This window comes from Dysidea avara, chromosome 4, assembly GCF_963678975.1.
Source record: "Dysidea avara chromosome 4, odDysAvar1.4, whole genome shotgun sequence".
Classification (NCBI taxonomy): Eukaryota; Metazoa; Porifera; class Demospongiae; order Dictyoceratida; family Dysideidae; genus Dysidea; species Dysidea avara.
The window spans coordinates 26,861,975-26,879,124 of NC_089275.1; the positions used below are offsets into that span (position 1 = coordinate 26,861,975).

The following is a 17,150-nucleotide window of genomic DNA, read 5'->3' on the forward strand; positions in this document are numbered from 1 at the left end:
GTTTCCTCCTTAAGCTTGTTAACCTCGGAGCATCTATGTTTACTCAATTTCCTCGAGGGTTTTGCACAATAGTGCTTCATTTAGTTTATGTCTAATTATGCGTAACTTGCTCCTACTAGTAATAATAATTGAACACTATACTCGGTTTGGATTCTCCAGAGCACTTGTTTTTTTGTTACATGGGCCAGCTGCCCAAAAATTTGTCATGCTGTGAAGACCAGAATTGTTATCAAAAAGTGCTCTGACAAGTGAGTTATGGGGCTTTAAAATTGTCTTGTAAATTTAGTACGGGCAATTAATATTTTACAACATGAAAACACACTTGTCCCATTACAAAACTGTTGTTGTGAGTGAACGCTTGTTTATCTCTTTGATGCCACTATTTTTGGTGGGGCCCAGGTGAATGCAAACTGAGAGGGAAATAACTTGAAAATGATAGTGCTTATGTTACTTAGCAATTTTACATTTTGTCATTTACAGACTGTGATAATGCCGGGATAGATCTGGTGTTTGTTCTGGATGGCTCTGGAAGTATTCGACGTAGGCGATATCAACTAATAAGAGAATTTGCTGAAAGTGTAGCTTCAGCTCTGACTATTGGTCCACAAGATAGTTTAGTTGGAGCAATCGTGTTCAGTGCAAGTGCATTTATTCATTTTAACTTACAGCAACACACCAATGCTACAACTCTTCTACCAGCCCTCAATCCTGGTCTACCATACCCAAGTGGAGGAACTAACACAGCAGAAGCTTTACAACTTCTGTTATCCAGTGCACAAGATGGTACAATGGGAATAAGAGATGGACATCCTCATATTGCCATTGTTGTGACTGATGGAGAGTCCAATGATCCTTCAAGCACTAGAACTGCTGCTAATACTCTTCATGCAGCTGGTATCTATCAGGTTTATGCTGCAGGATTGGGTGGTGCTGATGTGGATGAACTGAATAGCATTGCTAGTGATCCCTCACTTGTGTCGTTTACAACTACATTTGATACAGACAGTGTTATTGAGTTGACAAACAACTTCACTCAGACAATCTGTCTAGAACAAAGTTAGTTTTATAACTCAGATACAGCACTGTCCTAGATGGTGTATTTGTGTATGTGAATATCAATGCAATCACTCAGTATCAACTCAAGTGCTGTATGGTATTGTAGTTGCTTCCTGTAATACCTATTGTTGAGCTTGTAGATTGGAAAACAGCTGTCCATGGTTTACTTTGGAAGTCTACTTGCAACATGCATTACTTGTGATAACATACTTGTAATCACCTTAGATTTAGTATTACTTGGCATAAAATTTAACTTACTGTATAACATAATTCACGTTATTGCAATCAACATGTTAAAATGTACTTTATTATCTAAATTCAAATTTTTTTGTGATACAATATTGCAGTGTTCCATGTGTTGTAGTGGTGTATGTTATTCAGTTAATGTGTATAATTACTTTATGTGTAATTAGTAATGCTATCTGTACCCGGCACAACTGCAGAATTTATATAGCATTGTCTTATAGTACTACAGCACACTATTTTTTCATTTCTATTTACAGCTTGTCAACTACTAGTTGCTCCTGATGATGGAATGATTAATTGTTCATTGGGAGATGATGGACAAGCTAGTCTTGGAGACACTTGCACCTTCACATGTAATAGTGGTTATGAACTAAGTGGTAATACAAGTAGGTCCTGTCAGATTAATGGAAACTGGAGTGGTACTGAGCCAACATGCACACAAAGTAAGAAGTTACTGTTGTAAGACACACCTTTAACCTTAAAATTTAAAGTGTTGAATTTATACACCTACGTACCAGAAACAGAAACATTTAGGCTGAAAAAATAGAAAATGGATGTATAGACTTTTTTCACTACTTCCCCTTGTTTTCTACAGCCTTAAATATTTAACGTTTTGCCCAATGTTCTATTGGGGTGAGTGCTCCAATAGAGCATCTTAGTAATTATAAATATCTGGTTTATGTATTATTTAACTCCTTGTTGCTTTTATAAGTCTTAGAGATGGTTTTATTAACATGAATACTACAGCTACAGTACTAATATAAAACTCTGTGTATCTCCTACTGGAACACATGGCATGCTTTAAAACTTCATAATAATGCAGTATAGCTACAAGTATAAGGAAACATTAGGAATTCAATTAGGGATCATAAGTAATGAAACTAGGGAGGTTGCTTACACTGAAGATTACGCTTGTCTGAAGACATCAGTCAGTCAATTAGGCAGTCACTTCAGGGAAAACTTCCTTTTTAAAATAATTTACTGGAGGGTGTGTACTGAAGCAATGGTGGATCCAGGTTGGGGCATTTGGGATAAATGCCCCCCACCTTCCCCTTGAGTCCCTGAGCCATACTTCTTTAGAATGAAATGCTGAACCTTGTCAGGCAAAAATAAAATTGTATAACTTAAACTCAACTGGAACCAGTCACAGCAGCTGTCAAACTGTCAATGCATACTAAGTGTCTCTACAAATGATTATTGTGCTGCTGGTTTTTAAGACATTCATAGCCTTTTAACAGCTTTTAAGATTTCACGACCATCTGAAAAGGCCAAAATGACAAAAATCAACTGTGTGGTACTACTAAGAGGATTATTTGCTGCTTCAAAAATACAGGAGAATCTCCTCTCCCTAACCACCTACAACTTGTGCCCTAGCTCTCCTTGCCAGCTTCTGGATCCACCCCTGTGAAGCTGGCACTTTTAGGCTTGGTTATATATACCCCACACTGCCTAGGCACCATGAAGGTATTGTGAGGATGGTTGTAGGGTAATATTTTTGGCCAGAAAAGCCATGATCTCTAATATGTACTGTATGCTATAAATACAAGTATAATATGTTTTAATCACTTACCAAACACAATTAACAGTACACATGTTCTTGAATTGCCACATAATCAGAAACCACAGTACCACATGTTGGGAGGAGGGGCACATTGTTGTGGCATAATATCGCACTCATTGTTTCCATAATAATTATGCATAATAATGACGAATATCACATAATCACTGGATTGAACTTTTCTTGCTTCCATGCTTACTCAAATTCTTTTTTCCACATGTCAAATTTGTTGCTTAGAGCATGCCAATTTTTTTTACTAGAATAAATTGTATCTAATCCAAAAAAAGCCAAGCTATGAAAAATGGTGCGGTCTTCCAAAATAAGCTAGCATGAAAAAGATGCCAAAAAGGTAACTTGTTATATAACTCCTGAGCAACTCTACAGGATCACTTGTTTGTAGCTCTTAATGAACTATATACTGGGTGAACAGTAATGTACATGAACTCTCTACCAGGAGATTTGTAATGTAACTGAACTCTTCACTGGGTGGCTTGTAATGTAGTTGAACTCTCAACAAGGTGGCTTGTAACATAATTGAACTCTTCACTGGGTGAGTAGTTGAACTCTCTACTGGGAGATTTGTTACATAGATGAACATTGTAAATGGTAATGTGGTTGATCTCTCTTCAAGGTGACTTGTAATGTAGCTGAACTCTTAACTGGGTGACTTGTAATTGGGATGGACTCTCTAGAGGGAGATTTGTAGTGTAGCTGAACTCTCTTCTACTGGGAGACTTGTTAGCTGTTTGTAGCTGCAGGAACTCTCTATGTGGTCACTTGATAATAGCCAAACTCTCAACTGGGTGACTTGCTACTTCCTGAATGTTCTAACAGGGTGACTGCATTATTAGAGTACCTCGATTGTGTTACATGTATTTGCAGTGCTAAATTCTTCTAAAGTTATTCTACAATCATTAATCCACCTATATGCAACAATTTTCTGCTCATTCCTATATGTGGTTTACCTATAGCACTGTGGCAACTAAAAATGTTTTAATCTCAATCACATGATTATTACACACTGTTGGTTTTTGCATTGCACATTCATGATCTCAATCTTGATTTGTTTCAAACCACTAAAAGGCACTCTTAAGGTGATTACTCTAACTACAACCAATTTCAACCTAATTCTCAAAGTGGTTTAACCTGTAGGCATTACACGTATTATCAGTCATAACTCCATAAATTTTAATCAAATTCCCACCAAAATTGGCTCTGAGGTTTGCTTTAATAAGCTCTTACATGTGCCAAATTTCAGCTTGATTGGGGATAAGTTTGTGTTTATGGTGGATTTTCCACGCCCACAGTGTGGCATGCTGAGCCGCATGACAAACTGTTGATGTACATTATACTAAATTGAAAATCCTACTTTATGAAACTTAACAATAAAAAAATTCAAGCATTCTATTTTTCACACAAATTGGCTTGTTGTGGTGCAGAGAAAGGAACAAAATATGGAACTTTGAAACTAGAACTGCAGTGCTGATGAAAATCAACACAAGAAACTTTTAACATTACTTGGCTGAGATGTGCATCCAATCTACTAAAGTCCAACCAATTCAAGTTACACTTAGCTGACTCTAATATGGCTGCAAGCCAAAAATAATGCTATTAACTGGCACTGCTGTTGATATTTCCAAAGGAACTATATAAATAACTAGTAGAGCAGTCACGTATGTGACCTTACCTACTATGTGGTTGGTGTTCCATGAAATGTCTTTTGATATATTTGTGTTTAAAGAGCATCACATGCAAAGTCTCCAAAACAGAGATGCCAAATCTACAGTCACGACCATTATATGTATTACAATTTGTTGTTGCTGTCGTAAACCATTTGATGAAAATGATGCGTCTTTTTTATGAAAAGCATAGTGTATATTTAGAAGCACTAAGTCTATCAAGTTTCTATTATGATTTTATGCACATTACCAGATTCAAGTGTTATTATAAGGATGCTTAGCACAATCTGAAAGCTGCCACTGTATAACTAACATTGCATAAGCCTAATCCTATAAATCCCATAATGATCCCATATAGTCAAAGGACTTCTATTACCATTAACTGGTAACCAGGGTTGCCCACAGAAGGTGGGACAACTGAGGCATTTTTTCCGGGCCCCAGCCTGAAAGGGTCCCCAGGGGGCCTCATCAAGGGCTCCTTGAATACCTGTTAAAAAGATCGATATACTCTAATAGAGTAGTCAAGGTCTAGATACTCTAATACATTAGTCACCGTATTCTTCACAGGAGCAGTGTAGCAAGCTATGTATGTATGTAGTAATAAACAAGGAGGTAAAGTTGGTGAGGGACAGTTATTGTCATTGTTGACATGTAATGACCTTTGTTTTGGTCTTTGACTTACAGCTAGGCTGAAGTTGTGATTTGAAGTGGAATTCTCCTTGCCCTAGGGGCCCCACTTTAATTCTTTTCCCTGGGTCCTTTAATTTCTCTGGATGGCCCTGTCTGCTTGGTAAGTTAATCAGCTTGTTTGCGAGTGACCACACCCCGGCATCGCTAATGGTGAAGCACAGCTGAGAATTTTGCTGAAGAAGTTGTAGTAGAAGAGTTGTTGCCTTATAAAGAGTTCTTTATGACTAGTTGTACCTGGAAAAGGTCTTATAGCTGTGATGGTACATTAATGGTAATAATTTTAATAAAAACAATTCAGGTGAATTTGGTGATGAATGATCTGGGCACCAAATTCACATGAATTGCCATTATTAAAAATTTTACTACCATCACAGCCATTTCTTGGCCGCCACCTTGGATTTCATAACTTTTTACACAATAGCCTTTCTGCGGGCTGCACCCTTTTTTTTACAGCTTGGCTGTTTTTGATTATATTTACATTATTAGATCATTTACAATCATCAGTTTATTCACCCATACCCATAATACCTTTGTCAGTACTGCATTATATACCAATAGTTTGAATACATTATATAGACAGTAAATCTATCTATACAACTGAAATAGCATTATATATGTGCGAAATTACAAACCTAATAATCTTTGGTATTACATTATTTTACTACATTGTTTCTATATCCAGTTACATGTCCTGATGGATTTACTGGTGACAATTGTGAAACTAACATAAATGATTGTGATCCTAATCCTTGTATGAATGGAGGTAGTTGTACAGATGGTGTCGATTCTTTCACCTGTATTTGTGCTGATGGCTACACAGGAGACAATTGTGAAACTAACGTAGATGATTGTGATCCTGATCCTTGTATGAATGGAGGTAGTTGTACAGATGGTGTCGATTCTTTCACTTGTACTTGCACTGATGGCTACACAGGCGACAATTGCGAAACTAACATAGATGATTGTGATCCTAATCCTTGTATAAATGGAGGTAGTTGTACAGATGGTGTCGATTCTTTCACCTGCACTTGCATCAATGGCTACACAGGCGACAATTGTGAAACTAACATAGATGATTGTGATCCAAATCCTTGTATGAATGGAGGTAGTTGTACAGATAGTGTCGATTCTTTCACCTGTACTTGTGCTGATGGCTACGCAGGAGACAATTGTGAAACTAACATAGATGACTGTGATCCAAATCCTTGTATGAATGGAGGTAGTTGTACTGATGGTGTCGATTCTTTCACCTGTACTTGTGCTGATGGCTACACAGGAGACAATTGTGAAACTAACATAGATGACTGTGATCCTAATCCTTGTATAAATGGAGGTAGTTGTACAGATGGTGTCAATTCTTTCACCTGTACTTGTACTGATGGCTACACAGGTGACAATTGTGAAACTAACATAGATGATTGTGATCCAAATCATTGTATGAATGGAGGTAGTTGTACAGATGGTGTCAATTCTTTCACCTGTACTTGTGCTGATGGCTACACAGGAGACAATTGTGAAACTAACATAGATGATTGTGATCCAAATCCTTGTATGAATGGAGGTAGTTGTACAGATGGTGTCAATTCTTTCACCTGTACTTGTGCTGATGGCTACACAGGAGACAATTGTGAAACTAACATAGATGATTGTGATCCCAATCCTTGTATGAATGGAGGTAGTTGTACAGATGGTGTCAATTCTTTCACCTGTACTTGTGCTGATGGCTACACAGGAGACAATTGTGAAACTAACATAGATGATTGTGATCCCAATCCTTGTATGAATGAAGGTAGTTGTACAGATGGTGTCGATTCTTTCACTTGCACTTGCGTTGATGGCTACACAGGCGACAATTGTGAAACTAACATAGATGATTGTGATCCAAATCCTTGTATGAATGGAGGTAGTTGTACAGATGGTGTCGATTCTTTCACCTGTACTTGCGCTGATGGCTACACTGGTGACAATTGTGAAACTAACATAGATGATTGTGATCCCAATCCTTGTATGAATGAAGGTAGTTGTACAGATGGTGTAGATTCTTTCACTTGTACTTGCGTTGATGGCTACACAGGCGACAATTGTGAAACTAACATAGATGACTGTGATCCCAATCCTTGTATGAATGGAGGTAGTTGTACAGATGGTGTCAATTCTTTCACCTGTACTTGTGCTGATGGCTACACTGGCGACAATTGTGAAACTAACATAGATGATTGTGATCCAAATCCTTGTATGAATGAAGGTAGTTGTACTGATGGTGTCAATTCTTTCACCTGTACTTGTGCTGATGGCTACACAGGAGACAATTGTGAAACTAACATAGATGATTGTGATCCTAATCCTTGTATGAATGGAGGTAGTTGTACAGATGGTGTCAATTCTTTCACCTGTACATGCGCTGATGGCTACACAGGTGACAACTGTGAAACTAACATAGATGATTGTGATCCAAATCCATGTATGAATGGAGGTAGTTGTACAGATGGTATCGATTCTTTCACTTGTACTTGCGTTGATGGCTACACAGGTGACAATTGTGAAACTAACATAGATGATTGTGACCCAAATCCTTGTATGAATGGAGGTGGTTGTACAGATCGTGTCAATTCTTTCACCTGTACTTGTGCTGATGGCTACACAGGAGACAATTGTGAAACTAACATAGATGATTGTGATCCCAATCCTTGTATGAATGAAGGTAGTTGTACAGATGGTGTCGACTCTTTCACTTGTACTTGCGTTGATGGCTACACAGGCGACAATTGTGAAACTAACATAGATGATTGTGATCCTAATCCTTGTATGAATGGAGGTAGTTGTACAGATGGTGTCGATTCTTTCACCTGTACTTGCGCTGATGGCTACACAGGTGACAATTGTGAAACTAACATAGATGATTGTGATCCAAATACTTGTATGAATGGAGGTAGTTGTACAGATGGTATTGATTCTTTCACCTGTACTTGTGCTGATGGCTACACAGGTGACAATTGTGAAACTAACATAGATGATTGTGATCCCAATCCTTGTATGAATGGAGGTAGTTGTACAGATGGTGTCGATTCTTTCACCTGTACTTGCGCTGTTGGCTACACTGGTGACAATTGTGAAACTAACATAGATGATTGTGATCCCAATCCTTGTATGAATGGAGGTAGTTGTACAGATGGTGTCAATTCTTTCACCTGTACATGCGCTGATGGCTACACAGGTGACAATTGTGAAACTAACATAAATGATTGTGATCCCAATCCTTGTATGAATGAAGGTAGTTGTACAGATGGTGTCGATTCTTTCACTTGTACTTGCATTGATGGCTACACAGGTGACAATTGTGAAACTAACATAGATGATTGTGATCCCAATCCTTGTATGAATGGAGGTGGTTGTACAGATCGTGTCAATTCTTTCACCTGTACTTGTGCTGATGGCTACACAGGAGACAATTGTGAAACTAACATAGATGATTGTGATCCCAATCCTTGTATGAATGGAGGTAGTTGTACAGATGGTGTCAATTCTTTCACCTGTACTTGTGCTGATGGCTACACAGGAGACAATTGTGAAACTAACATAGATGATTGTGATCCCAATCCTTGTATGAATGAAGGTAGTTGTACAGATGGTGTCGATTCTTTCACTTGCACTTGCGTTGATGGCTACACAGGCGACAATTGTGAAACTAACATAGATGATTGTGATCCAAATCCTTGTATGAATGGAGGTAGTTGTACAGATGGTGTCGATTCTTTCACCTGTACTTGCGCTGATGGCTACACTGGTGACAATTGTGAAACTAACATAGATGATTGTGATCCCAATCCTTGTATGAATGAAGGTAGTTGTACAGATGGTGTAGATTCTTTCACTTGTACTTGCATTGATGGCTACACAGGCGACAATTGTGAAACTAACATAGATGACTGTGATCCCAATCCTTGTATGAATGGAGGTAGTTGTACAGATGGTGTCAATTCTTTCACCTGTACTTGTGCTGATGGCTACACTGGCGACAATTGTGAAACTAACATAGATGATTGTGATCCAAATCCTTGTATGAATGAAGGTAGTTGTACTGATGGTGTCAATTCTTTCACCTGTACTTGTGCTGATGGCTACACAGGAGACAATTGTGAAACTAACATAGATGATTGTGATCCTAATCCTTGTATGAATGGAGGTAGTTGTACAGATGGTGTCAATTCTTTCACCTGTACATGCGCTGATGGCTACACAGGTGACAACTGTGAAACTAACATAGATGATTGTGATCCAAATCCGTGTATGAATGGAGGTAGTTGTACAGATGGTATCGATTCTTTCACTTGTACTTGCGTTGATGGCTACACAGGTGACAATTGTGAAACTAACATAGATGATTGTGACCCAAATCCTTGTATGAATGGAGGTAGTTGTACAGATGGTGTCAATTCTTTCACCTGTACTTGTGCTGATGGCTACACAGGAGACAATTGTGAAACTAACATAGATGATTGTGATCCCAATCCTTGTATGAATGAAGGTAGTTGTACAGATGGTGTCGACTCTTTCACTTGTACTTGCGTTGATGGCTACACAGGCGACAATTGTGAAACTAACATAGATGATTGTGATCCTAATCCTTGTATGAATGGAGGTAGTTGTACAGATGGTGTCGATTCTTTCACCTGTACTTGCGCTGATGGCTACACAGGTGACAATTGTGAAACTAACATAGATGATTGTGATCCAAATACTTGTATGAATGGAGGTAGTTGTACAGATGGTATTGATTCTTTCACCTGTACTTGTGCTGATGGCTACACAGGTGACAATTGTGAAACTAACATAGATGATTGTGATCCCAATCCTTGTATGAATGGAGGTAGTTGTACAGATGGTGTCGATTCTTTCACCTGTACTTGCGCTGTTGGCTACACTGGTGACAATTGTGAAACTAACATAGATGATTGTGATCCCAATCCTTGTATGAATGGAGGTAGTTGTACAGATGGTGTCAATTCTTTCACCTGTACATGCGCTGATGGCTACACAGGTGACAATTGTGAAACTAACATAAATGATTGTGATCCCAATCCTTGTATGAATGAAGGTAGTTGTACAGATGGTGTCGATTCTTTCACTTGTACTTGCATTGATGGCTACACAGGAGTCAATTGTGAAACTAACATAGATGATTGTGATCCAAATCCTTGTATGAATGGAGGTAGTTGTACTGATGGTGTCGATTCTTTCACCTGTACTTGCGTTGATGGCTACACAGGCGACAATTGTGAAACTAACATAGATGATTGTGATCCTAATCCTTGTATAAATGGAGGTAGTTGTACAGATGGTGTAGATTCTTTCACCTGTACTTGCGCTGATGGCTACACTGGTGACAATTGTGAAACTAACATAGATGATTGTGATCCTAATCCTTGTATGAATGGAGGTAGTTGTACTGATGGTGTCGATTCTTTCACCTGTACTTGCGCTGATGGCTACACAGGTGACAATTGTGAAACTAACATAGATGACTGTGATCCAAATCCTTGTATGAATGAAGGTAGTTGTACAGATGGTGTCGATTCTTTCACCTGTACTTGTGCTAATGGCTACACAGGAGACAATTGTGAAACTAACATAGATGACTGTGATCCTAATCCTTGTATGAATGAAGGTAGTTGTACAGATGGTGTCAATTCTTTCACCTGTACATGCGCTGATGGCTACACAGGTGACAATTGTGAAACTAACATAGATGATTGTGATCCAAATCCTTGTATGAATGGAGGTAGTTGCACAGATGGTGTCGATTCTTTCACCTGTACTTGCGCTGATGGCTACACTGGGGACAATTGTGAAACTAACATAGATGATTGTGATCCCAATCCTTGTATGAATGGAGGTAGTTGTACAGATGGTGTCAATTCTTTCACCTGTACATGCGCTGATGGCTACACAGGTGACAATTGTGAAACTAACATAAATGATTGTGATCCCAATCCTTGTATGAATGAAGGTAGTTGTACAGATGGTGTCGATTCTTTCACTTGTACTTGCATTGATGGCTACACAGGTGACAATTGTGAAACTAACATAGATGATTGTGATCCCAATCCTTGTATGAATGGAGGTGGTTGTACAGATCGTGTCAATTCTTTCACCTGTACTTGTGCTGATGGCTACACAGGAGTCAATTGTGAAACTAACATAGATGATTGTGATCCAAATCCTTGTATGAATGGCGGTAGTTGTACTGATGGTGTCGATTCTTTCACCTGTACTTGCGTTGATGGCTACACAGGCGACAATTGTGAAACTAACATAGATGATTGTGATCCTAATCCTTGTATAAATGGAGGTAGTTGTACAGATGGTGTAGATTCTTTCACCTGTGCTTGCGCTGATGGCTACACTGGTGACAATTGTGAAACTAACATAGATGATTGTGATCCCAATCCTTGTATGAATGGAGGTGGTTGTACAGATGGTGTCGATTCTTTCACCTGTACTTGTGCTGATGGCTACACAGGAGACAATTGTGAAACTAACATAGATGACTGTGATCCTAAACCTTGTATGAATGGAGGTAGTTGTACAGATGGGGTCAATTCTTTCACCTGTACATGCGCTGATGGCTACACTGGTGACAATTGTGAAACTAACATAGATGATTGTGATCCTAATCCTTGTATGAATGGAGGTAGTTGTACTGATGGTGTCGATTCTTTCACCTGTACATGCGCTGATGGCTACACAGGTGACAATTGTGAAACTAACATAGATGACTGTGATCCAAATCCCTGTATGAATGAAGGTAGTTGTACAGATGGTGTCGATTCTTTCACCTGTACTTGTGCTGATGGCTACACAGGAGACAATTGTGAAACTAACATAGATGACTGTGATCCTAATCCTTGTATGAATGGAGGTAGTTGTACAGATGGTGTCAATTCTTTCACCTGTACATGCGCTGATGGCTACACAGGTGATAATTGTGAAACTAACATAGATGATTGTGATCCCAATCCTTGTATGAATGGAGGTGGTTGTACAGATCGTCTCAATTCTTTCACTTGTACTTGTGCTGATGGCTACACAGGAGTCAATTGTGAAACTAACATAGATGATTGTGATCCTAATCCTTGTATGAATGGAGGTAGTTGTACAGATGGTATTGATTCTTTCACCTGTACTTGTGCTGATGGCTACACAGGTGACAATTGTGAAACTAACATAGATGATTGTGATCCCAATCCTTGTATGAATGGAGGTAGTTGTACAGATGGTGTCGATTCTTTCACCTGTACTTGCGCTGATGGCTACACTGGTGACAATTGTGAAACTAACATAGATGATTGTGATCCCAATCCTTGTATGAATGGAGGTAGTTGTACAGATGGTGTCAATTCCTTCACCTGTACATGCGCTGATGGCTACACAGGTGACAATTGTGAAACTAACATAAATGATTGTGATCCCAATCCTTGTATGAATGAAGGTAGTTGTACAGATGGTGTCAATTCTTTCACTTGTACTTGCGTTGATGGCTACACAGGTGACAATTGTGAAACTAACATAGATGATTGTGATCCAAATCCTTGTATGAATGGAGGTAGTTGTACAGATGGTGTCAATTCTTTCACCTGTACTTGTGCTGATGGCTACACAGGAGACAATTGTGAAACTAACATAGATGATTGTGATCCAAATCCTTGTATGAATGAAGGTAGTTGTACAGATGGTGTCGATTCTTTCACCTGTACTTGCGCTGATGGCTACACTGGTGACAATTGTGAAACTAACATAGATGATTGTGATCCCAATCCTTGTATGAATGGAGGTAGTTGTACAGATGGTGTCAATTCTTTCACCTGTACTTGCACTGATGGCTACACTGGTGACAATTGTGAAACTAACATAGATGATTGTGATCCTAATCCTTGTATAAATGGAGGTAGTTGTACAGATGGTGTCGATTCTTTCACCTGTACTTGCGCTGATGGCTACACAGGTGTCAATTGTGAAACTAACATAGATGATTGTGATCCCAATCCTTGTATGAATGGAGGTAGTTGTACAGATGGTGTCAATTCTTTCACCTGTACTTGTGTTGATGGCTACACAGGAGACAATTGTGAAACTAACATAGATGATTGTGATCCCAATCCTTGTATGAATGGAGGTAGTTGTACAGATGGTGTCGATTCTTTCACCTGTACTTGCGCTGATGGCTACACTGGTGACAATTGTGAAACTAACATAGATGATTGTGATCCCAATCCTTGTATGAATGGAGGTAGTTGTACAGATGGTGTCAATTCTTTCACCTGTACTTGTGTTGATGGCTACACAGGAGACAATTGTGAAACTAACATAGATGATTGTGATCCCAATCCTTGTATGAATGGAGGTAGTTGTACAGATGGTGTCGATTCTTTCACCTGTACTTGCGCTGATGGCTACACTGGTGACAATTGTGAAACTAACATAGATGATTGTGATCCTAATCCTTGTATGAATGGAGGTAGTTGTACAGATGGTGTTGATTCTTTCACCTGTACATGCGTTGATGGCTACACAGGAGACAATTGTGAAACTAACATAGATGATTGTGATCCCAATCCTTGTATGAATGGAGGTAGTTGTACTGATGGTGTCAATTCTTTCACCTGTACTTGCACTGATGGCTACACTGGTGACAATTGTGAAACTAACATAGATGATTGTGATCCAAATCCTTGTATGAATGGAGGTAGTTGTACAGATGGTGTCAATTATTTCACTTGTACTTGTGTTGATGGCTACACAGGAGACAATTGTGAAACTAACATAAATGATTGTGATCCCAATCCTTGTATGAATGAAGGTAGTTGTACAGATGGTGTCGATTCTTTCACCTGTACATGCGCTGATGGCTACACAGGTGACAATTGTGAAACTAACATAGATGATTGTGATCCAAATCCTTGTATGAATGGAGGTAGTTGTACAGATGGTGTCAATTCTTTCACCTGTACTTGCACTGATGGCTACACTGGTGACAATTGTGAAACTAACATAGATGATTGTGATCCCAATCCTTGTATGAATGGAGGTGGTTGTACAGATAGTGTCAATTCTTTCACTTGTACTTGTGTTGATGGCTACACAGGAGACAATTGTGAAACTAACATAGATGATTGTGATCCTAATCCTTGTATGAATGGAGGTAGTTGTACAGATGGTGTCGATTCTTTCACCTGTACTTGCGCTGATGGCTACACTGGTGACAATTGTGAAACTAACATAGATGATTGTGATCCTAATCCTTGTATGAATGGAGGTAGTTGTACAGATGGTGTCGATTCTTTCACCTGTACATGCGTTGATGGCTACACAGGAGACAGTTGTGAAACTAACATAGATGACTGTGATCCCAATCCTTGTATGAATGGAGGTAGTTGTACAGATGGTGTCAATTCTTTCACCTGTACTTGTGCTGATGGCTACACAGGAGACAATTGTGAAACTAACATAGATGATTGTGATCCCAATCCTTGTATGCATGAAGGTAGTTGTACAGATGGTGTCGACTCTTTCACTTGTACTTGCGTTGATGGCTACACAGGAGACAATTGTGAAACTAACATAGATGATTGTGATCCCAATCCTTGTATGAATGAAGGTAGTTGTACAGATGGTGTCGACTCTTTCACTTGTACTTGCGTTGATGGCTACACAGGAGACAATTGTGAAACTAACATAGATGATTGTGATCCTAATCCTTGTATGAATGGAGGTAGTTGTACAGATTGTGTCGATTCTTTCACCTGTACTTGTGTTGATGGCTACACAGGCAGCACTTGCAAAATTAATATAGATGATTGTGATCCTAATCCTTGCATGAATGGAGGGAATTGTACAGACTGTGTCAATGCTTTCACATGTAGCTGTGAGGATGGCTACACTGGTGACACTTGTGAAACTAACATAGATGATTGTGATCCTAATCCTTGTATGAATGGAGGTAGTTGTACAGATGGTATTGATTCTTTCACCTGCATTTGTGTCGATGGCTACACTGGTGACTTTTGTGAAACTAACATAGATGATTGTGATCCTAATCCTTGTATGAATCAAGGTAACTGTACAGATGGTGGCGATTCTTTCATTTGTACTTGTGCTGATGGCTACACTGGTAATACTTGTGAAACTAACATAGATGATTGTGATCTTAATCCTTGTATGAATGGAGGTACTTGTACAGATTATATCGATTCTTTCACCTGTACTTGTGTTGATGGCTACAAAGGCATCATTTGTGAAACTAAAATAGATAATTGTTATCCAAATCTTTGCATGAATGGGGGTACTTGTACAGACAGTATTGATACTTTTACCTGTACTTGTGCGGATGGCTACACCGGTGATACTTGTGAAACTAACATAGATGACTGTGATCCTAATCCTTGTATGAATGAAGGTAGTTGTACAGATGGCGTCAATTCTTTCACCTGCACTTGCATTGATGGCTACACTGGTGACAATTGTGAAACTAACATAGATGATTGTGATCCTAATCCTTGCTTGAATGGAGGTAAATGTAAAGATGGTATCAGTTCTTTCACATGTAACTGTGCCGACTTTTTTACTGGAAAGCAATGTGAAAATGGTAAGTTTTATGGATTAATTTTGCATTCATAATCATTGGTTTGTATAGTTTTATAGTAGTAACATAATAATGCTCCACTAATGTTGTTGTTGTTACTACAAAGTTAATTATCAATACTTTGTAATTACAATAATTGGTATATTAAATCTTGTGTATCTGTATAATATCATTAAGGATCATAACGATTTGGGCTTTTCTAACCTTAAATATTACCCTAAAACCAACCTCATTTTTGTTTTGTGACAGCTTGGCGGCATTTCTGTAACAACTTTAAACAGGCTGTAGGATCAGGTGTCCTACAGACCTTCAGCACTTGTGCTGTAAAGCCTTAATAAATAAATTTAAAAAAAAAATTGCTGAGATGTAACTGAGATCATAAAGGTTTTTGAAGTCCTTCCAACCACTGCATATTTTTAAAATTTAATTGAATTTCCTATTAACTGATTGTCTCATATCTCCAGAATGTCACAATGGATAAGGCCACAGGTTTGATTACTTCACTTTTCAACATTATTTCTTCCCGAGATGTGCCTTTTTGCCTACCACAACAGCTACAGTGCATGCACCATGGATATACCTTTGTGTCTCACTGTGTTGATTCATGATAGTGCACTATCGTTTCCCTGTGGTTGTGTTGACTAGTTATAACACTAAAAATGCCTGTATTTTCTGTAGCAAAGTGGATTGATTGCATAGTTCTTGTACTGTACTTCATTTGTAATGCTGTGTAACAGGCAGAACATAGCTGAAAATGATGCATAATAGCCACTTCATTTTTCAGTAATTGGTTGTTGGGAAATATGTTCAGACTTGAAAATAATTTTATGCACAATTTTTCTTTGTTTTCATGTGGGTTCAGTAGTCATAATTATGTTATGAAAACGTAACAAACAAGCTGAAGGAAAAATTAGGAACTTAAAGTTGGATTAGGGATCAAAGTAAAAAAAAGTAGTGAAACAAAGGAGTAACTAAAAGTACAGTGAAACAAGAGAGGTTGTCTACACCTGCAGATATACTAATGGACATTTAATCCCTAATTCAGCCATGGTTATAGTCATAGACTGAGGTACAGTAAATCTAATCAAAAACAGCCAAGCTGTAAAAAAGGTGCGGCCCCTAAAATGGCCAAGGTGAAAAAAGATGTGAAATCCAAGGTGGCGGCCAAGAAATGGCTGTGATGGTAGGTTAATGGTAAAAATTTTAATAGCGGCAATTCAGGTGAATTTGGTGCTGCTTGGTCTTGGCACAAAATTCACCTGAATTGTCGTTATTAAAATTT

General features: G+C 38.6%; 1 protein-coding gene across 1 annotated transcript in view; it reads left to right on the forward strand.

Annotated features, from left to right (window-relative positions):
* The window catches only part of LOC136253712 (uncharacterized), a 34,729-nt gene that overhangs the window by 6,897 nt on the left and 10,682 nt on the right, over positions 1-17,150 (forward strand). Inside the window, exons 3-7 of the mRNA XM_066046369.1 lie at positions 481-1,056; positions 1,560-1,745; positions 5,912-10,267; positions 10,382-11,692; positions 11,807-15,871. Of these exons, the coding sequence (XP_065902441.1) occupies positions 481-1,056; positions 1,560-1,745; positions 5,912-10,267; positions 10,382-11,692; positions 11,807-15,871 (10,494 nt within the window). The remainder of the gene's footprint in view (positions 1-480; positions 1,057-1,559; positions 1,746-5,911; positions 10,268-10,381; positions 11,693-11,806; positions 15,872-17,150) is intronic.